General features: G+C 45.9%; 1 protein-coding gene across 4 annotated transcripts in view; it reads left to right on the top strand.

Moving 5' to 3' along the window:
* Positions 1 to 22,874, top strand: part of LARP7 (La ribonucleoprotein 7, transcriptional regulator) — a 216,089-nt gene that overhangs the window by 152,513 nt on the left and 40,702 nt on the right. For all 4 annotated transcript variants that reach the window (XM_069241625.1, XM_069241634.1, XM_069241607.1 and 1 more), the window contains exons 12-13: positions 2,925 to 3,084; positions 15,267 to 15,358. In XM_069241625.1, the coding sequence (XP_069097726.1) occupies positions 2,925 to 3,084; positions 15,267 to 15,358 (252 nt within the window). The remainder of the gene's footprint in view (positions 1 to 2,924; positions 3,085 to 15,266; positions 15,359 to 22,874) is intronic.

Below are 22,874 nucleotides of genomic sequence, written 5' to 3' on the forward strand. Positions count from 1 at the left end.
GAGCCTGTGATAATGAGAAAGGGAGTTAATGGCCTTCAGTTGTAACAAGGACATGATCAGTGTTTCTGCCAAGCAGGCTAATAACACTTTCTCAAGAGCCAAGATGTGAAAGATAGGTATTTCCATTAGGTACAGATACCATGATCAGGAAAGCAATTCGGTAGTAGTCATGATTGCAGTAAGGAAATTGTTTAAATTGAATGGTGTAAATCAAATTGGCACTCCTCGTAGAGTTGAGTTTGTCTACTTCTGTTGTCTTGATACTGGCATAGTTGTAGCTATGATATGTACAGCTATTCCTAAATCCCCTTTCCAATACCACATTTCCTGTGAAATCTCCTTAAAGGCATAGGTTTCAGGGCTTCTAGATCAAAATAATGCATCAGTTGACTCTAGAAAATGCTTCTGGAGCTGCTGCTTCTCTTAGCTAAAAGTATAAGTAGAACTAGAAAAGCACACACTTTTGGGCATGGCGGGACTCATCCGCGAGATTTAGGGGAAAAGGACACGCCGAAGCTAGTAACAGGAGGCGGCACTCCAGAGGGCCTATGGTCGCAGCAACCGTCTGGTGAATGGAGGCATCTAGGGCCTCACAGAACTCGTTGTTAATGGGGAGGACCTGCAAGGATTTCTCCTCGGAATACTCAGCCATGGCTAATCGAGAATCAAAGACCCTGTGCTTCTTAAGGACTGACAGTCAGAGCGCAGCCTGCAATATATGAAGGGACATACCATAAAGCCAGGGGGCAGACCTAGCGAGCCAAGGTCAGCACTTAGTAGTGCAGCACCGAGGCACTTTTTGGAACTGGGTGAGCTAGTCGGAATTAGAATGCGCAGAGCAAAAAAAGGGTCTTTGACCTGGGGCCGACTCCCTGCTGATATCGGGGTTATGGATTAAAAGTACTCGCCTGGGCCTGACCCCTTGAAGAACCAAAGAAAAGAAAAAAACACGCACAGCACGTTACAATAATGCCAATACGCTCGGCGGGCGTCCGCTGTTCAGTAATTAAAACACTCCTGTGTTTAGAATACAGACCCAGGAAGCTTGGGGAAATAAAGGCCCGAGCTGCAGCGACAGCTCTGTCAGTTACCGCTGTCACTGGTGTGCATCTTCCTGGAGCATGTATGCGCATCTAAATGACCCCTAGTGGCAGCCGGCCTCACTACAGTCATGCGGCCCGAGATTGAACAGCCGCCGCGATAGGGGCCCCCGTGGCGGAAGAGTAATCGGAAACACAATCGGGTTAAACAAAAGCGTAAATCGACATGCAACAAGAAAAGCGAAAGAAGGGTACTTATCTTTTTTTCTTGGTTATGTTGAAATCTGTGCAAGTGAATAAAGAAAGAAATTGAGCGTAATTCTCGCCTCCGGTCCTGACATAGAATCTTATTTGCAGGGCTAAATGCATATGCGTGAAACCTCACCTCTGCCCCTGGAAACCGAGAGGGAGAGCGAGCGAGAGGGAGAGAGAGAGAGAGAGAACGAGGAAGGTAGTAAAATTGAACTTGTGTTAAAAAAACATAGAGATTCACTCAAAAATCACTAACCTATAGAAACCATAAAGCCAGGAAACTTCCCCAGTGATTCGTAACTGACATAGTAGAACTTGCACCACTGTGATGCTCTGCTTCAGACCTCATCTTACAACACTTATGATATCTGAAATCTATAGTGGTGCAAGTTATTCAGGTGGGTCAGGAGTAGTTTGCCTCTTAAAGGATTAAGATTGATTCCTGTAAGCATAACTTGCCATTTGCTGCAGTGTATGCACATCTTCTGAATTCTCCTTGAAATAGAAGGTGTTGGCGTTTTGTGGTCTTCACATTCAGCCATTTTTCAAAAATCCTTTTAGAACATGTAGGAACTGGGCATGGCTGGTTGAAACATACATCCGTGGAGGCACCAATCACCCATGGAGGGCTAAATTCTTTGAAAGTAACACTATGCATGTGTTTTTTCAGGTTCTGCTTGGCTGCACAATTCAATCATGTGCTGATGAGTGGGAGTAAGAGATAAACTCCATGTCAATGCCATAGTTTACCTGATTAGTAATTGAAACATTTCATGTACACTGAATAATTTCCCCCTGCCAACAAAGCACATAATTCTAGTCATTTGATTTGTTTGACTGTTTAAAAAAGCACCAATTTAGCGAGTAATAAAGGAAGAGAAGTTTCACTTTCTATGATCACACTAATGCAGTACCTTCAAGGATTTATTTTTCACTGAAAAGAAACAAAATAACTGCCTTGGAAAAAGCAGACAAACTATCTTTGACGAGGTTGACACATTTCTGAAATGGTGAGAGTCAGCCTGACTAAATCAGGCATACAACATTTCATTTTTTGAGAAATGTCAAAATGATTAAATACCTTTTCACGAAAATGTATTTCTATGATGATGGTAAGAAGATAAAACTGTTGGGTATAGATTGTTAGTCGGGTTATTGGGATGAGGGAGGTTGTTAGGAGGCATTAGGCTGAAAACACAAGCAGGTTAAGGCAGGACGGTGAGCAGTACTAGGGGTTTTTAAGACAATTGGAAGGGTAAATTTGGGAGAACCCCTCCTTAAAAAAAACAGAAAATTGGGTTATCGGGGAATGTTCCCCAATCCCCCAAAGCTCCAAGGTAAGGCTGACAAGGCGAAATAAATATTCCTTTATGAATGCCTTTTACCACATTGGTTTCGATAGCTTTGTGAAAACCGTTGATTTAAGAAAAACATGTCAATAATGGTTTGATGGAAACAATGTGTCATAATCATTTTTTCCATGTTCGTTTTCCATCAAAACACACATACTCCACATACCGTTGTAAACTCGTTTGGTGCGGGTTTTGGCATCATGAGTAAGTAAGAAGGCTTGTAGCGCATACCCCTAAAAAGCGACAGATTATTAATATTGGTCAACATTTTATCCAACAGGACACTCTTTCAGGACTGGCTGATGTTGTCTATGTGGATTTATTAGAGGGCGATACAGAATGCCATGTTCGATTTAAAACTCCAGAAGATGCTCAGGTTATATTGAAGCAGCAAAACGAATTAGCACGTGAGAAGAAGTGGGAACTAAGTGTCCTTTCAGGTGAGAACTCGACAAAAAGTACTCAACATTTACTCCAATTTCAATGTGTAATTTACAGTCTGCCTATTGTCTTCAAGTGGCATTTATTTTTGTCAGCTTACTTGAAAACTTTGAAAATGTTATGACTTTTCAGAAGTTGGCATGTCAATGAGACAGTGAACATCGGAAGAAACAATCATCAGTTGAAGGAAAGCCGGGCCTTGTCTTTTTCCCATAACACTCACTGTATCACTGTGTAGCTACTGCAACTGCTAGAAGTCTCATAGGCACCTAGTGCTGCTGGGAAAACAGTGTGTACTCACTTTATTTGATTTTTTTTTTTACGAATAGGTGCATTTTTGATGTAATCTATGGCACATTTACTATATGCTTTAACTTATTTTTTTTAAGTTATGTTTTGACAACAGGCTTGAGCAGGGAAGTGTTATGCAATATGACGAGACCCTATAAAGAGGCCAAGAACCACTGAGCAGGGAAACTTGCACATACAGCAGCCCTGTTCCTATCACTAACAGAAGCATAGATAAAACAAGAAACACGAGGGACAGGGGAGAGGGTAACCAAAGACGATGGGCAGCAGGAGGAGGGACGAAGACAAAGAGCAAGCAGCACCCCATGATGGTGGGAGAGGAAGGGGACATGCAGCTACGGGGATGCGAGAGGGAGTAAGTGACAGTGGGTGGCGGGTGATTGGGGGATGGAATATGCAAGAATGCATAGTGGGGTAAAGCGATTTCCAACAAAGGCACTCTTATAGAGTGCAACAAGGGAAATAAATAAGAAAAAAGCATTATGGGAGGGGCATCAGGCAGGTAGAGTAGAAGGGGGAAGAAATAGTACCTCAGTCATGTCTGGAGCAGTGGACTGGCAATGATTAACTTGAATCAGTCTGTGCTTGGTCTCTGCTCCAAAGAAAGGAACAAAAGTGACAATTGAGGAGGCTGCAAAGAAGAGGCACACAGATGCCAACAATAGTAACCAATGGGTAGTCTCACAGTCCTTCTTGTTATCGATAGTGTCTCACAAGCGAGACGTATGCACACTGGCATTCTCTCGCAGGCTGTACCCTAAAAAGGATATGCCTATATATTTATTTATAACCATGCCCACTAGTTCTCCTGCCTTTCTCCATGCCCCCATTACCATTGCTGCTCTTTTAGTGCCCTTCACACTAATCCTTCCTTGCCAAAAGACCAAAAATACCTTTTTCGTACTTGAAGTTTAATATGGAAGCATTGGACTTTGTAGCTCTAAAAAAGAGATGTTCTTTTCTTCAACTCTCATACCACTTTTCCATAATAAGATAGAGACAGCCAAATAGAGTGGCTGTTTAGGCACAGGTAGCCAGTACTACAGAGATCCCTCTTAAAACCCTTATTCAAAGTTTTCTGTAGAGGTTTTTGCAGAAAGATAAAGAAAAGTAGTGAATGGTGTCTCTTGGTGCTGTTATGGGATTACTGGGATTACTGATGCAGATCTTTTTTTTCTGTCTCATTCCCTTTCTTTTGTACCCTTTTGTAATCGTACCCTGCACGTTTTAGCTCTGGCGTGTTCCTTCTGTTCCTGACTGTTTTTCCCCCTGCCGTAAGGAAATCTTCACTACGTAAATTTTATTATAAAATACAGTTGCAGGCCAATTGTTCGCTCCTTTCTTGGCAGGCTGTGTGAAAGAAGATGAATCCACGGAACCCAATATCAATGGTTGATATTTCATCAAAACGCTAATCTGTGCTGTGCAGCCTGTTTTTATAGCATGTAAATATTGAGAAAATGCCCTGACCGTTTCACCCACAAATCTTTCAAACAGGAATCCTCATGGACTGTTTGGAAGCTGTTTTTCAAAGGTAAATCGTTAAAATATATATGTATTTCTTTGCTGAACCACTTTTAATCATTCTTAGTCCGCTGTTGATCCTGCATCCCTCCTCTAGATCTCTGAGTCCTTTTTATATTATCTGCAATGAGACAGCCACACCACAGGAGAGTGAGCAGGAGCACAGCCAGCGCAAGCAGACAGACTCACTAAGAGAAACAAAAGGAAATTGAGAACAGGGCTGCTTGTATTTAAATTTTATCTATCATTTTTGTAAAGCGCCACCTCGTTCTTGCTTAATCTCAGTGTTGGGTTTGGAGAATTGTTACAGGCTTGCAGCTACTATGTGCACACAACACTGGTGAGCTAAAACAGTATGAAGCAGGCATTGAAGGAATAGAGCATCAGGTACTACAATTTTCTGAGATAATGTATAGCAAGAAGTTACAAAAGGATATTCCCCCTGGCTACTCGCGTAAATTAAAAAAAAAATGTTAGTACTGCAAAAAATAGTTAACTCCAAATAAACGTATTGAAATAACAAATGTTATACCAGATCATTCAAAAGGAGGTCTAAATCACTGAGCATTAACATCAAAATTAGTCAAACTAAGATGAAATTTAGGCAAACAATAAAAATGAAATTATATAGGATAAAAAAAGAAATGGGTATGTACCTGTTACATCAGTTTCATAGAATGACTATCTTGCTCTTGTATGTCAATTCTGTTCTTTTTGTAGTTTGTTGTAGATGGAGGGGACTTAAAGGGGTCCTTTGGGGTTTTTCTGTACTTGTCATGATTTTTCGGTGACAGTGAGATTTCAGATTATTATGACTAAACAGAAGATGATCAAACTGAAAGACTACTGTTAGAGGCAATTGATGTGTCAGCCTCCCCACTGGCATTACAAGCCAGATGAACACACCTTGTTTGACCGCTACATTCGCCCTACTGCATATTGTTACATTGGTTGTATATATTCTTTGAGAAAAGTTACTTAAGAAGAACTGATTTGGGGAATTTCTCTACAGGCCTATCTGCTCATTTTTTCCAGCTTAATGGCGTTTTGAAAATTTAATCCAGCCTGCATATCTGTGTCAAAAAAGTCCCTCCAGTGTTGTTTTGTAACCCTTTCACTGCTAGGCTTTTTCACCTGATAATGCTGAGCCCTTTTTCGTCATTTCATGTAGTTCGTGCTTAGGCCTCCATAACTTTTTTCTCACATAGGGTATACACACCAAATGTGCGTCCTTCCTCCACCCCCCTCCCCCACCACCCCCCCCATACATCTTAGGGGTACCCAGGGTTTGTGGATACATCTGGAGGAGACTGAGAAAATAGCAAAATGTTGGTTTCATTGGAAAAAATAGGAAAGTGGTGTGCCGCAAAAAAGTATCCTTTCTTCCTGAAAAAAAAAATGGCATCAACAAATGTTTGCTGTGCCAAAGTCCAGGCCAGGTCCTTGGGCCTCGCGGCGTCCCCACCACCAACTAGTCTACCTTTTGCCACTTTCATGGCTACAGAAGGGGCCTCCAGCTGCATCAGTTTCTGGCCAGCCAGCCTGTTGCACATGCTGCCCTGCCTTTTCATGGCTAAGGGCATGGGGATCCACCGAGCTCGTGGATCAGGTGGCCAGCAGTCTGAACAGTCCGCCACCCCCTCCCCCCCAAAACATGCACCCTCTGCTATAGCCTCTAAACCTTCCTTGGTCTGACTCTCCCCCACCACGGTCCACTTGGCAACAGGATTTGCCATCACATTCTCCACTGGCGATCCATTCCATCAGACAGGTGGGTTTTGCAGATAGTCCAAATGGGCTCCTCCCTCCCCTTTGAGACTACCCCTCCATCCATGTTACCGTCCTACATCGGATGTCAGAGGATCATTTGGCTCTTCTCCGTGGGGAAGTTAAGTCTCTCTGGGCCAAGGGAGCCATAGAAAGGGTTCCTGTGCCAGAAGTAGGCTGTGGTTGCTATTCTCCCTACTTTCTTGTCCTATACCTTTGATCCCTCAGTCTCTTCCTCAAGAAGGAAAAGTTCAAGATGCTTACACTTGCGCAGGTTCTTTTGCCCTGGACCCAGGTGACTGGATCGTAGCGTTGGACTTGCAGGGCACGTATTTTCCTATCTATGTCCTGTCGGTCTACACACGTTACTTGCGGTTCACCGAAGGTCACGGGCACGTTCAGTTCACCGTGCTCCCCTTTGGTGTTACCAGTGCCCCTCAAGTGTTCATCAAGGTGATGGCAGTGGTTGCAGCTCATCTTCAGAGATCAGGGGTTTCAGTCTTCCCCTGTTTGACGACTGGCTGTCTTCTCCCACCTCCAGAATACGACAGAACACCTACATTCACTGGGGGTCACTATAAATGTGCCAAAGTCATACCTGACTCCCTCTGAGTCTCCCCTTTCATCAGAGCTGTTCTCGACATGCTGCTCAGGAGGTTAAGCCCGAAACTGCACTGAGTCCAGGATATTCAGGCTACGATACTGATGTTTCAACCTCTAACCTGGTTTTTGGGAGAATGACTCTGAGGTTTCTCGGCCTCATGGCCACCTGCATCCCGCTTTTGATGCATGCCAGATGGCATATGCGGGCTCTGCAGTGGGACCTGAAGTTCTAGGGGGCGCCGCATCAGGGGAATCTCTCCAACAAGGTCCAGATCTCTGAAGGAACTGCGAAAGATCTGGATTGGTGGTTAACAAACTGTGATTGAGTCAGAGACAGATTCCTCTCCCTTCCTCTCCCTTCCCCAACCATATCTGAAAGTAGTGACCGATGCATCACTTCTGGGGTGGGGTGACCCTCTGGGAGAGGTGGAAATCAGAGGCATCTGGTCTCTGGCGGAATCCGGACTCCATATCAACCTGTTGGAGCTCCGTGCAATCCTAAAATTGAAAGTGTTTCTTCCCTCTCTCAAGTAGAAGTTGGTGCTGGTGTCCACTGACACCACCACCAGAAAGTGGTACTGCAACAAGTAGGGCGGAGTGGTGTTGTGGACCCTTTGTCAAGAGGTTTCACACCTCTGGACGTGGCTGGAACAGAAGAGCATGTCCCAGGTGATTCAACATCTGGCAGGATCTCTGAACGCGACAGCGGACAAAATTAGCTGAAAATGCCTAGCAAATTGCATCCCTCCATCTGGATGTGGCACAAGGTCTCTTTCAGCTGTTGGTAGAGCCTCGATTAATCTGTTTACCACCGCAGAAAATGCGCAGTGTCAGCAGTTTTGCACGTTTCCAAGGCAGCAATCGCTCGGAGACAATTTTCTTCTCAAGTGGAACTCAGGCCTCCTGTACGTCTTTCCGCCCTTCCGCCCATACCACTTCTGCCTAGAGTTCTCAAGAAGATCAAAAGCAACCGGGCCCAAGTACTCCTTCTGGCTTCTAACTAGGCATGGAGAGTCTGGTATCTCGAGTTGTTGAGCATGTTCATCGATCCTCTGATCAGACTGCCCCTTCGGGAGAATCTCCTATTGCAGCATCAGGGGAGGGTTCTGCACCTGGACCTGTCCACTCTCTGCCTTCTTAGCGTTGAGATTGAGCTACGACAGTTGACAGCTTTTGACCTTCCTCCAGAAGTCTGTAACGTAATCTAGGCAGTCAGGCATTCCTCCACCAAAGCGGTATATGGCTGTCATTAGAAGAAATTTGTGGCATGGTGCACAGACAATTCTGTAGTCCCCGTTTCCGCCTCTCTCTCTGAGGTCCTGTTGTAAATCCTTTACCTTGCCCAGCAGAGTTCTGCTCTGGGCACTCCTAATGGATATTTATCTGCTATTTCTTCTTTTTTTGTGGTTGCCCCTGTTGTAAATAGGTTCCTCTTACACATCTTTCTCCTCCCTCCCCATTCATTATGCCCCGGTGGGATCAGAATTTGGTTTTGACATGTCTGACGTGATCTCCTTTCGAGCCTCTCCACAATTGTCCTCTAAGGCTTCTCACTTTGAAAACAGCCTTCCTTGTGGCTATTACATCTGCCCGCAGGGCAAGCGAGCTGCAGGCATTGTCATCTACGCCGTACTACCTTTCCATCTGTCCTGACAAAGTGGTGCTTCACAGTAGGGCCTCTTTTCTTTTCAAAAGTGTTTAAGCCCTTTCATGTAGGCCAGTCCATCACCTTGCCTACTTTTTACGCACCCCACATCCTTCTAGAGAAGAGGAGGGTCTCCACCACCTGTGCCCACAAAGAGCATTGGCATTCTCCCTTGATCGTACAAAAGAGTTCTGCATGGATGACCAACTCTTTGTAGGTTATGTGGATGTGAAGAAAGATTGGGCAGTGCAGAAGCAGACCTTCTCCACATGGGTCATACTCTGCATTAAGATCTGATACGCACTGGCTAAAAAGCAACCCCCTGAGGGTTTGCATGCTCATTCTAACGAGCTAAAGCTGCAACCACTGTGCTAGCATGCAGAGTTCCAGTCCTTGACCTCTGTCAGGTGCAAACGTGGGAATCTCTGCACACTTTTAACAAACACTACTGCCTGGACAGTCCGGTCCGTAGAGATGGGTACTTTGCCCGTTCAGTCCTGCAGGACTTTCTAGTATGAACTTGGTTCGCAGACACACCTCCGGGAATGGTATTTCTTAGATATCTGTTCAAAGGTGAGGAATCTGCACCTAGAAGTCTCTATCAGATGAACAAGTTATTTACCTTCGGTAACGCCATATCTGGCAGAGACATTATCTAGCTGCAGATTCCAAACCAACCCATCCATCCTTCCTGCTCTGCGATGTGATTTCTAGGGGCAGGGACTACGCTTTCAGGATTAGTTTTGAAACACCAGTAGTCAGTTTGTTTCTGGATCTGTGCTTCTGGCGGGGAAAGTCATGAAGAGGAACTGACATCAGTGTGCCAGGATGGCGCCTTTATAGGACCTGCAACGTCATATCTGGTACGGACAGTGCCTGGAACAGACGCAGAGCCAACCAACGCAACCTAATGGCTTAGGGGTACTGCTCACAAAAATCTTCCAAATCCAGTCTGACGCCTGGGGAGAATTCAAAGGTAAGGGATCCTGCAGCTAGATATTGCCTCTACCAGATAAGATGTTACCGAAGGTAAGTAACTTGTTTGCCACAGTGACTGATTTACAAAAGCAATATACCATTGCTTCCACTAGACCCTTCTGGTTTCAGGGATATATAGAATTTGTATGTGTTCCAAGAACCTGAAGTACCCAGAATCAACAACTGAGCTGCACGTTACAGTTGTTTTTCATTGTGTATCGAGTATAGAGCAATTCATATGGTAAAATAAGAGTGAAAAATGGGTATCAAGGAAACCTGTGTATTTCTGAAATGGGCACCAGGTACGGAGTTTAGGCGCAGTGGTTATTTGTACATCTCTGAATTTGTGGGTACCCATATTAGCATGTGATTGAGAGGCCATTTTTCCAAATATTGTCTTTCTTACTCACTTGGAAGACATTTGGAAGGCAGGAATGCAGGGAAATATAATTGTTATTAACAGTTGTTCTATGATTCTGAATTCCCACATGTTTCCTACCAGGTTTTCATACACGCAATGCCCTGCAAACCTAGAATCATGTATTTTTCCTGCATTTCTGTGACATAAACTTTTGGAAATCACAGGAATCTTCAAAATTCCTACTACACATCATTCTCCCACTTATTCTGATAAAAAGGCTACCCCACTTGTGTGGCTAGGCCTAATGCCTGAGACAGGCACGCATCAAACGAAGGTCATTGGGAGATTTGTGGGACAACTAATTGATCCTGGTTTGATATGTACCTGTTAGGGGCACTAGGCCCAACCACATAAGAGGGTAGCATTTTTATCAGAAGAGGTGGGGGAATGCTGGGCGATAGGAATTTGCTGGCTTTCCTTGGTTTCTGGAAGATCGTAACAGAAATGCAAAAACATTTGTAATTTTAGTCAAAGTTTGTGATATGCACAGCATTTCGGGTAACAAAATATGTTGGGGGATCCAAGCATTGCTGGACCTGGCCCTTGTGGCAGGTTCACCCCTTGACTTTTTGCCTAGTTCATCCTGTTTTTTCTGACCTCTCACTGTTGGCTCTAGGACTCTGAGCACTTTACCGCTGCTGACCAGTGCTAAAGTGCAGGCGCTCTCCCATCTAAAGTTGATATGACTGGCTTATACCTAATTGGCATATTAATTTACCTGTTTGACCCTTGTACAGTGGTATCTCTATAACCAGGGCCTGTTAATTAAATACTACTAGTGGGCCTGCAGCGCTGCTTGCGCCACCCACTGAAGTAGACTTTCAAACCTGTCTCAGGCCTGCTAGCGCAGGGCCTGTGTGCACAGTTTTCTGCCACAGGGACCTGGCATCTAAATTTACTTGCCAGGCCCAGAACTCCCCTTGTACTACATGTAAATCACCCCTAAGGTACGCCCTAGCTAGCCCTATGGGCAGAGTGCCATGTATGTAGAAGGCAGGACATGTGCCAGGTTGCGTGGCCTGTCCTGGTAGTGACAAACAGCCTAATTTGGTGTCACACTGCTGTGAGTGCTGCCTTCTCATAGGATTGCACTAGAAATGCCCTGCCTTATGTGTAAGGGGTATTGTCTGATTTATGAGGGGTAGTGTAGGCATGTTTGGTATGATTGTGATAGTGATAATAAATGCTGCTTACTGGTGTGGGTGTGTTTTTTTATTACTATTACAGAAATGCCACTTCTAGAAAGTGCACATTTCTCTGTGCTTATGACTCTGGTGTTTTGCAGCTTGATGCCAATCCATGTCTGGGCAGAGTGACAGTTGGGGCTTTGTGCATACTTTTCAGACAGCCTGTACACAGGGAGGGTGGAGGTGTCACAGAGGTGCATCTGCAAACTGATTAGTCTTCCTGGGTTGAGAGAAGGGAGAGGTGGGGCAAACCTACATTTGTAAAGGCTGTGCCCTGGCCTCACACAATAGGGTCGTTTACCCCCAACTGGTGTTTGGAGCCTGTGCTGGAGGAGAGAGAGGGGGCACTCCCAGAACCAGTTGTAACTGGCTGGAACCTCCTCTCCCCACCATTGTAAAACACTGTAAGGACTGAGTATAAGTACAGGGGGATTTTCCCCACAATTTGGAGACTCTTTGAAACATCTTGGAACTGGACACAGAAATGCTGGAAGGACTCACCAGGGACCGCCATGGACTGCTGCTTCTGTGTTGACCTGTGACCTGCTTGATCACTGTAAAAGACTTGCCACTTGCTGCATCCTCGTTGTGTTGGCCTGTTGCTGGGCCCCTTCACCTGTGGGCCTTTTCCTGGAACTCTGCTCCCCAGGGGCAGAGTGCTGTGGCCCCTGGCCCCTGCATCAATTTTTAGCACGAGGAGTGCTTCAAGATCTTTTTAAGATAAGCGCTTTGGAAAGCGCTTTATATCTTGGAGGCCTAGCGCTTGAGGTAGGAAAGCGCTGCCTCTGTTGGTGCCCTGGCGCTTCATACGCGCTTTTTGCTGTGGCACAGAATCACTGCGCGACCCGGGCTGTCTTGGATGTAGCGCCGCAGTTGCGCTGTTTTCTGTGCCACCGGGGCACGAAGAACATTGCCAGAATAAAGATTGGAGCAAGCGCGCTCCTATCGTACCCCCGGGGTGAAGCGCGCTCCATGGAGCGTCCCGAGGCACAAGCAGGCACCGGCTTTAGTGCCTTCTGCTTCTACCGGCCTGGGTAGGCCGCAACCTGTTTCTTTAGCCAGGGGTGGGGGAGGGGAGGAGGCCTCATCGGAGGCTCCCCACCCCACGGGTCCCTGTTTTCCTCGTTCACAAGGGGCAGGGGAGAAGGAGATCAAGCCTTCTGCCAGGCTGTGGGCGGAAGCCACTGGTCCCTTGTTTGGCCCCTTGTGGGCCCGTGCCTGGACCTTGGCCCCCCTCTTGAGGGCCAGTGAAGGTCCAGGGGGCCCCTCAGTGACAGCAAGCCACAGGAGGGCCCGTTCTTGGAACGGAGGGGGTGCACAGTGCCCCCCCTCCTCCTGACACATTTCCCTGATTGTGGCCCCCCCTCGTGAGGGCCGGTGGAGGCCCAGGGGGCCCCCAGCAATCGCAGGCCCCAGGAGGGGCCATCAGTATAGAGGGGCTGCGTTCAATCCCCCCCCCCCATAGTTTAAGGAGGCCCCCACGTTGCGCAGAGAAACACCGGGGGACCCTTCTCCATTCCTTGGCACTAAAGGTGCCTCATCAGAAAAGCAGGTACTCCTAAGGAACAATATATATGGCCTAAGTTCTTCTTAGAGACTTTAGTGAGTTATATGTTGCCTACCTGTTTTATGATGTTTTCATATGCGTATTCAAATGTTCCTTTTATGGGCATAACATGATAATATGTTTTTTTTCTGACTTGCCATATGTTTTATAATGTTCCGAATATGGGCGTTTATGATATTCTTATGACAAGTGCTTTGGCGTAATAACGTGTTTCCTGACTACTGCTTATGTTGCAAAATATTGAGTAACCTGTGTGTTATATGTGACTACTGCTAGTTTGCAGAGTAACTAATGTGTACAGTGACAACTGCTAAGGTAGCAGGATACTACTGATATTTGATGTTTGGTCTAATAATTGCATTATGTACAATACAGTATATTTTCATATAACTGGGTGTTGTGTTTCCTTTGTGGTGGGGATAGTGCGTCACATGTGTTGTGCAAACGCGTGCACATTGCCTCCGGGTTAGGTCTGACTGCTCGTGCCAAGCTACCAAGGGGGTGAGCAGGGGTTAGCTTGGACGTGTAACTCCCTTGCCCTGACTAGATTGGGTGGGTTCTGCCTGGCTTAGGTGCCTACCCTAGCCAACCAGAAACCCCATTTCTAACATCTGGGCATCTTGGACTTCCCCAGTTGCCTAGTTTTTAGAAAATTCTGGGTTTGTTAGGTTCCGCTAAGGTGGCAACTGAGCTATGCATTTTGTTGTTTTCTCTTAAATGAAATAAACAATTTTTTGCCAGACGACATCATTTAATAAAATACAACCTCAAACTTTATTTGGTTCTTAATTTGTCATCTGCTTTGTTGTGGCTTATGAAAGAGGTACGGTGTTATAAGGATGGAACACAATTCGCTTGTCGTTCTCTCTTGGAAATATAGGTATGTCATTTCAAAAGGGATGATCATTATCAAGAATAAATATTTTAATTGATTTATGTATTAAAGATGGCTTGTGGGTTTAATGCTCCTATTACAGAGATAAACGAAGAGCCCTCAGTTTGAATATGGGCAGATCCACTTAGTATTTTATCCTTCTGAGGTTGAGTTGCATTGAACTTGGAAATAGTGACACATGTTCTCTTCACAAATACCTGTCCTCTTTGCTAATCTTAATACCCACTTATGGAGCTTTTAACACACATCATTGCATCCTCCCGAACAGCTAGTGCACCTTGTGCTTCAGTTGGTTCGCATTGCCAGTTAAATATGTATCTGTGGGTCTCATTCATTCCCCCGACCCACTCCCAGAATTTGTGAGTACTTTTTTACAGCAAGCTGTGCGTCAGACCATTTACCACGCCCACATAATATGTATTCACATTTTCAATGTGTGCATTACCTACCCTAGTTTTGCTGCCCATATCACTTGGACTCTAGTTACCTTCCAGATCAGTAAATCAATCTATTTTTTGCAGTCTTGTTATTGGCCTCCCAAAGCTTCTTGTTTTTGACATTCAAAAAGATTCTACATTTGCCATTTGACCCTGTACAATCCTTTGCTGATCCCACCAACCTCGATATAATGATATAAAGTGGGCAAAGCATCACCCTTTCAAATTTGTTGCAGGTTTAAATTATGTGGTTGCCTTACCTCCACGCCTCACACAGCTAGCAACTTTTTACACCCCCAGTATGTGTTGCCATCTCTAATGACATATGAGCTATTAGTCCCAATCTCGCCGTCTGTCTGCCAACATTGTTGTTGCTGTTTGCATATTTTACTGCCTACACAACAAATTCAGAGACATTTTATCGACTACAAAAGTGCACTGAGCACACATGACATAGCCGTGGCCTCTCATCTGTGAAACAATGGCCAAAATGACTTAGGCGTTTGACCACTAGTCTGTGCCATTATCTACAATAATATGTGTCTAGACCCTCTCTGCTATCTTTGCCTATTGCCTGCTATTACTGTGTCAAATGCTTTTCAAACATTAAAGAAATTATATTATAAACAAATATATATAAATAAATGCAAGTGCCTTGCAACTGTGCACAGATATTACCCTGGCATTTTTAAGACCTGTAAAGAACTAAAATTCCCCTAGATAAATGTTTTTTCCGGGACTGCATAAATGTTTTGGTTACCTTTGGCAAGGTAATCCCTTAGCTATATTTCTGCCATGGATATAAATTATCGAGTGCTAAACAGACCAACCGTTGTTTTCCCTTTCAGGAGACCATGAACAGCGCTATTGGCAGAAGATCTTGGTGGACCGCCAGGCAAAGCTGAACCGTCCGCGGGAAAAGAAGCGGGGAACAGAAAAGGTAAGGAAGAGGCTGCTTCAGCTATGAGCATTGGACTGTATGCATTCCTTTATGCCCACAGCTGTAAATATGTAATGCAATCAAAGTAAAACCTTCCTTCGCAGAGGTCACCCCTTTAACAGTCATGTTAATGTTGAATGTTAATGTAGGACCGATTTTTCAGTATTTTAGCTATGACAGTAAATAGCAGTTGTAGGAAGTTGGCTCTGTATGCACTATTTCAAAGTAAGGAATAGTATGCACAGAGTCCAAGGGTTCCCCTTAGAGGTAAGATAGTGGCAAAAAGAGATAATACTAATGCTCTATTTTTGTGGTAGTGTGGTCGAGCAGTAGGCTTATCCAAGGAGTAGTGTTAAGCATTTGTTGTACATACACACAGGCAATAAATGAGGAACACACACTCAGAGACAAATCCAGCCAATAGGTTTTGTTATAGAAAAATATCTTTTCTTAGTTTATTTTAAGAACCACAGGTTCAAATTCTACATGTAATATCTCATTTGAAAGGTATTGCAGGTAAGTACTTTAGGAACTTTGAATAATTACAGTAGCATATATACTTTTCACATAAAACACAAATAGCTGTTTTAAAAGTGGACACAGTGCAATTTTCACAGTTCCTGGGGGAGGTAAAGTGTTGTTAGTTTTAGCAGGTAAGTAAATTACCTACAGGGTTCAGTTTTGGGTCCAAGGTAGCCCACCGTTGGGGGTTCAGAGCAACCCCAAAGTTACCACACCAGCAGCTCAGGGCCGGTCAGGTGCAGAGGTCAAAGAGGTGCCCAAAACACATAGGCTTCAATGGAGAGAAGGGGGTGCCCCGGTTCCAGTCTGCCAGCAGGTAAGTACCCGCGTCTTCGGAGGGCAGACCAGGGGGGTTTTGTAGGGCACCGGGGGGGGACACAAGTCCACACAGAAAGTACACCCTCAGCAGCGCGGGGGCGGCCGGGTGCAGTGTGCAAACAAGCGTCGGGTTCTCTGTAGGTTTCAATGGGAGACCAAGGGGTCTCTTCAGCGGTGCAGGCAGGCAAGGGGGGGGCTCCTCGGGGTAGCCACCACCTGGGCAAGGGAGAGGGCCTCCTTGGGGTCACTCCTGCACAGAAGTTCCGATCCTTCAGATGCTGGGGGCTGCGGGTGCAGGGTCTTTTCCAGCCGTCGGGAAATTAGGTTCAGGCAGTCGCGGTCAGGGGGAGCCTCGGGATTCCCTCTGCAGGCGTCGCTGTGGGGGCTCAGGGGGGACAACTTTGGTTACTCACGGTCTCGGAGTCGCCGGAGGGTCCTCCCTGAGGTATTGGTTCTCCACCAGTCGAGTCGGGGTCGCCGGGTGCAGTGTTGCAAGTCTCACGCTTCTTGCGGGGATTTGCAGGGGTCTTTAAATCTGCTCCTCTGTAACAAAGTTGCAGTTCTTTTGGAGCAGTGCCGCTGTCCTCGGGAGTTTCTTGTCTTTCGTGAAGCAGGGCAGTCCTCAGAGGATTGAGAGGTCGCTGGTCCCTTGGAGAGCGTCGCTGGAGCAGGTTTCTTTGGAAGGCAGGAGGCAGGCCGGTAAGTCTGGGGCCAAAGCAGTTGGTGTCTTCTGTTCTTCCTCTGCAGGGGTTTTCAGCTCAGCAGTCCTCTTCTTCTTGTAGTTTCAGGAATCTAAATTCTTAGGTTCAGGGAAGCCCTTAAATACTAAATTTAAGGGCGTGTTTAGGTCTGGGGGGTTAGTAGCCAATGGTTACTAGCCCTGAGGGTGGGTACACCCTCTTTGTGCCTCCTCCCAAGGGGAGGGGGTCACATTCCTATCCCTATTGGGGGAAACCTCCATCTGCAAGATGGAGGATTTCTAAAAGTAAGAGTCACTTCAGCTCAGGACACCTTAGGGGCTGTCCTGACTGGCCAGTGACTCCTCCTTGTTTTTCTCATTATCTCTCTTGCCGCCAAAAGTGGGGGCTGGGTCCAGGGGGCGGGCATCTCCACTAGCTGGAGTGCCCTGGGGCATTGTAACACGAAGCTTGAGCCTTTGAAGCTCACTGCTAGGTGTTACAGTTCCTGCAGGGGGGAGGTGTGAAGCACCGCCACCCAGAGCAGGCTTTGTTTCTGTCCTCAGAGAGCACAAAGGCTCTCACCGCATGAGGTCAGAAACTCGTCTCTCAGCAGCAGGCTGGCACAGACCAGTCAGTCCTGCACTGAACAATTGGGTAAAATACAGGGGGTATCTCTAAGATGCTCTCTGTGTGCATTGTTTAATAAATCCAACACTGGAATCAGTGTGGGTTTATTATTCTGAGAAGTTTGGTACCAAACTTCCCTGTATTCAGTGTAGCCATTATAGAGCTGTGGAGTTCGTTTTTGACAGACTCCCAGACCATATACTCTTATGGCTACCCTGCACTTACAATTTCTAAGGTTTTGCTTAGACACTGTAGGGGCATAGTGCTCATGCACATATGCCCTCACCTGTGGTATAGTGCACCCTGCCTTAGGGCTTTAAGGCCTGCTAGAGGGGTGACTTACCTATGCCACAGGCAGTGTGAGGTTGGCATGGCACCCTGAGGGGAGTGCCATGTCGACTTAGTCATTTTCTCCCCACCATCACACACAAGCTGGCAAGCAGTGTGTCTGTGCTGAGGGAGGGGTGCCTAGGGTGGCATAAGACATGCTGCAGCCCTTAGAGACCTTCCCTGGCATCAGGGCCCTTGGTACCAGGGGTACCAGTTACAAGGGACTTACCTAGGTGCCAGGGTTGTGCCAATTGTGGAAACAATGGTACATTTTAGGTGAAAGAACACTGGTGCTGGGGCCTGGTTAGCAGAGTCCCAGCACACTTCTCAGTCAAGTCAGCATCAGTATCAGGCAAAAAGTGGGGGGTAACTGCAACAGGGAGCCATTTCTTTACAGCAGTTTTATCCTACTGTGTTCTAAGACGATGATAAAAATGACAATCTATTTCTGAAAGCATAATCTGTGAGACCCACGTTGAAGCTTCAGGTTTTCTTTTTACTTATCCTCTGCAAGTCATAGCTTCTCCTACTCTGTGGCTTCATATTTATTGGTGAATTGCAGGCCCTGAGTGCACAATATTTTTCTAGGTTTTCTTAGGCATGCAAACAGAGCAGAAATCTAGCCCTGGTTACTTTTGGGCCTATAGACCAAGACTGGGGCTAGGCCCAAGTGATAAGAGTTGTATGTCCTTCAGTTTAATTCTCACCACCCTCTTGAAATGTTCTATTCTTCTAGTGCTGCTATCAGTGTAGATCTCCCTCTTCTTTTGTTTTGTGCATGTTTTATGGATTCCACCCAGGGAGTGGCACAAAATCTGCCCTCATCACCATCTGGGATGACCTTAAAACATAGTAGACTGGAATAGGGTCGATACATTACTTCTCTTGGATGTCTCAGCTGCCTTCGACTCAGTTGATCATGACAATCTTACTACTCTGTAATTGAAGAGGTAAATATGTTTACAAATCAAGGAACAGTTATTCACTTAACCCTAAAGTTCAACCATCACTGGCAGCCAACACCTTCACCATAACTGGGCATGCAGAAACAAAGCAGTTCGCAGAAATGATGCCTAGTATATTAAACCAGCTTGGCGCTGACAGTATTTCCAGTCTAAGGAGGCTTGCAGAAGCTCTGCCAAAACAATGTAAGTAGAGTTGATGCACATTAAAAATCTTGAAGGTTTGTATTCCTTGTGATTCTAATCATAATCCTTCCTGCAAGTGGGCAGAAAAGGGTAAGAGAGCTAATACATACATTTAAATCTGCTTATGGTGGGTTTCTGTTCTATGAGCTCCATCTTGGAAACATTCATCCATAGGCTGTTGGCATCCATCATGTCCTGGAGGTACAAGGGGCAATCAGCTGCCTTTTCATAATCACTTTCCATTAGTTTATAAGTGTACTTGGATGTTTTCAGCATAGTAGTGTGTGCTGATCTCACAGCTACTGATATGTTTCATCAACTGTGCTGTGCAGTGACTGCAGACCATGAGAACTCTACACGAGATGCTGGATGATCAAATAAACATGTCAGAATGGTCTTAATCATAAGAAAGGACTTCGTATGCTGCTCTTGCCGGTTAGTGCAGAGGCTAGCATATGTAATACATTATGAAGATGTGGAAGTGTGTAGCCATCGTCAGGTGGGTACCCGTAGCACTAAAACCTATGACATGTTATGGACCCAAGATGATGTGTGACATCAGTTAGATTGAGGGCAGTTAAGCTCCTGGCCTTCTGTAAAATCTGAAAGAATAAGAGGTCAAGGAAAGCTATTAAGTGGTAGGGCGTTTTGAGCATATATTTCACTTTAGAAGATGGTTTGTTGAAATGGAGCTAGAGTAGAACATTGCTAGGCTCATCTCAGATGTGTATGTCATGATTAGTTGCTGTTATGTTTTTTGGATTTTTTTTTTTAAATAGCTCTGGAAAGTGGGTTGAACACCAGTTATAACAAACACAACGTTTCTGCATCATTATTAGGTCACTTAGTCATTTATATTAAGGGTGATGATCCAGTAGTTCTGTTGCCTCCACAGGTCAGTTTCTTGACGATTTGTAATCCCTAGATGATGAATTCCAATTTGCCATAAACGTTTGCAACTTTGCATCCATTGAATGCTTTGAGTCACCTTTGTTTCTGTTGGTGCTCTGAGTATAGAACAATTTGCATGGACGTACGATGATGGGGGTTATGCAACATTTGTGTAATTTGCTTTTGCATAATCACACACAATTTGAGCAGAATTGAGTAATTATGTGAAATGCACATCCGTCATTTCCTGCTATAGTAATAAATGTGTCCTTGCTTCAGTTTTTGACACGAGAATGTATTTTTTTTAATGCAAAAAACCAATCACCCCATAGCATTCTGTTTTGTCAAATGCGCTGTGGGATCGATCTTACCACAAATGTTGCATAGTTGGAAGAAGTTGCATAATGGTGTCATTTTCAGAACTTTGCGTAACACAGAATTCCACCAGCATAATTTTAATTTTACACTAACCTAATATAAACCAAATAAGTGCTAGTGCAGCGAACCTGTTCCTGGAGTGGTATGGTTGTTTAATCATATAGAAAATGTGTTGTGTTCTTAAGACCCAATTTACAAATGGAGCAGTCTGTCAGCCCTTGCCTTCATGCCTCGGGGCGGGGGTCCCTTTCAGTAGCTCAGTATTTGTCTCAGTCTAGTGTCCGACCCTGGGAGCGGTGGTGCTCACGCTGGGGTTTAAAACCTTTAATATTTAAAACCCCTAGGGCTCGGTGTACACTTTGGCAGAGCCCTGGGTAACACTCGTTCTTTTGGGTTTGATTACCTGCTCACCATCTTTCTCGAGTGTCTGGAAGTGTCTGCAGTGTAAGCAGGGCTGAAAGAAGTTTCTAAAAAGATGATATCCCTTTTATGTTTTACGAGGGGCCAGCATGAACCTATTTATGCATTAGTCATGGCTCTTACTGCAGGCTACCAGTCTGGGCCCTTACTGCGTGCCACGAGTCCAGGCCCTTACTGCGCACTGCCAGTGCGCGTCCTGGCCCATACTGCGGGCCGCTAGTCTGAGCCCTTACTGCGGGCTGCCAGTTTGTATTTGGGCCCTTACTGCGCACCACCAGTCCAGGTCTGGGCCCTTATTGCGTGCCACCAGTCCGGGCCCTTACTGCGCGCCTCCAGTCCGGGTCCTGGCCCTTACTGGGCACCTCCAGTCCGGGTTCTGGCCCTCACTGCGTGCCGCCAGTCTGGGTCCGAGCCCTTAGTGTGCGCCTCCAGTCCAGGCCCTTACTGGGCACTGCCAGTCTGGGTCCTGGCCCTTACTGTATGACACCAGTCTGAGCCCTTACTGTGGGCCGCCAGTCTGGGCCCTTACTGCACACCACCAGTCTGGGCCCTTACTGCGCGCCACCTGTTTGGACCCTTACTGCGCGCCACCTGTTTGGGCCCTTTCTGCGCGCCACCTGTTTGGGCCCTTTCTGCGCGCCACCTGTTTGGGCCCTTACTGCGCACTACCTGTTTGGGCCCTTACTGTGGGCTGCCAGTCTGAGGCCTTACTTTGGGCCGCCAGTCCATATTTGGGCTCTTACTGCGCGCCGTCAGTCCAGGTCTGGGCCCTTATTGCGCACCACTAGACCAGGCCCTTTCTGCGTGCCACGAGTTCAGGGCCTGGCCCTTACTGCGGGCCACCAGTCCAGGCCCTTACTGCCCCTCACCAGTCCATCCCATTTACTGATGTTTACACCTGTTTTACAGTGGGAGTGCGGGGAATGTCTTCTGTGGCTTTCCCCGGTTTTTGGCAATTAATGTTTGTTTTAATGGTTCTCACTTCGTGGGATCGGCAGACTTGCACAATGTGTTTGGGAAGCTTTCTCCTAGTGGCTCCTTCTACGTTGCTCACTGGAGTTCATACCAGGCCGTCATTGAGAGTACTAGTGCTGGAAAGACCCTTGTCAGCAGCAGTATTCCAAATACATAAGGTGTCTCTGTTCTACTGTAACAACTAGGGCCCAGTGGCTGAGCACAGCATTGTGATGTGCACAATTTCAGCATTTGAGTCACCACGCCTCTACTCGCGTCCTCTCACTGATGGAGGCGCCATCTTGGAATGGAGCTGGGAGATTGTATGTTCTTGGGATATTGCTGTATAAACAGAAAGGGCTATTCTTTCCTAATACTGATTATTGAAAAATACAGCTCTTTGGCCTGTCGAAGAAACTAATAAGTTTATAAAAGTAGCAAAACAGATGTTGGCCCTTTGTTCTCTTTTAAGTATAAAATAGTGATGAATCTTTATAAACCAAACTAGTCTCTTGTTGTTCCAAACACTGCATTTAACTATCTCTGACAGTTGCTATCATGGTAACTAACTACTTGTACCCAGGCGTGGGTCCCTTGCTTACTGCGCCACTGGATTCAAGCTAGCCTGGCTGATGAAGGGTGATACCCTGAAACAGGTCCCAGGATGTTTGAATACTGTCCAGGGAGAACCTGGCTTGGCAGGTGGGCTGGACTGCTCCCATTGGGAGCGGGGTCAAGAATGATGTGCATATGGCTTGGTCTGAACTTGGGTGACGTGACAAGCAAAGTAACTGTGGATTAAACCCAGATCTGTGATTGGGGGTGAGGGTTTGAAACATTTCAACACTCCGTCCAGCATTTTATGTGATATTGCCTACTTATTACTTTACTCCTACTGTAGAAAAAGAAAAAAAGAGTTTCACTCTCCTGTGCACTACTCTTTCACCCAATACCTCTCTCAATATACCCTCTACCTCCACTCTCTGACTCATCCCAAACTTCATTCTACTACTTTAATCTCCAAAATAACCCTGAGAGTCGCTCACACTTCTCCCCCTTGAGGGCAGAAGGATGTATGGCCAGCAGCTGTAAACATCACTGGAAAACTTTAGCCAACAGAGTGAAGAAGAGGTCTGGTTGCCACAAGTGTCATTCCTTGCCATTCCTGAGGCTTTTTCTCTGGTTCACACTAAGTCATGTTATGCAAGCTCTGCACTTCTTTGGCCCACTACTAATCGCATTTTCTTA

Source organism: Pleurodeles waltl, chromosome 1_2, assembly GCF_031143425.1.
Source record: "Pleurodeles waltl isolate 20211129_DDA chromosome 1_2, aPleWal1.hap1.20221129, whole genome shotgun sequence".
Lineage (NCBI taxonomy): Eukaryota > Metazoa > Chordata > Amphibia > Caudata > Salamandridae > Pleurodeles > Pleurodeles waltl.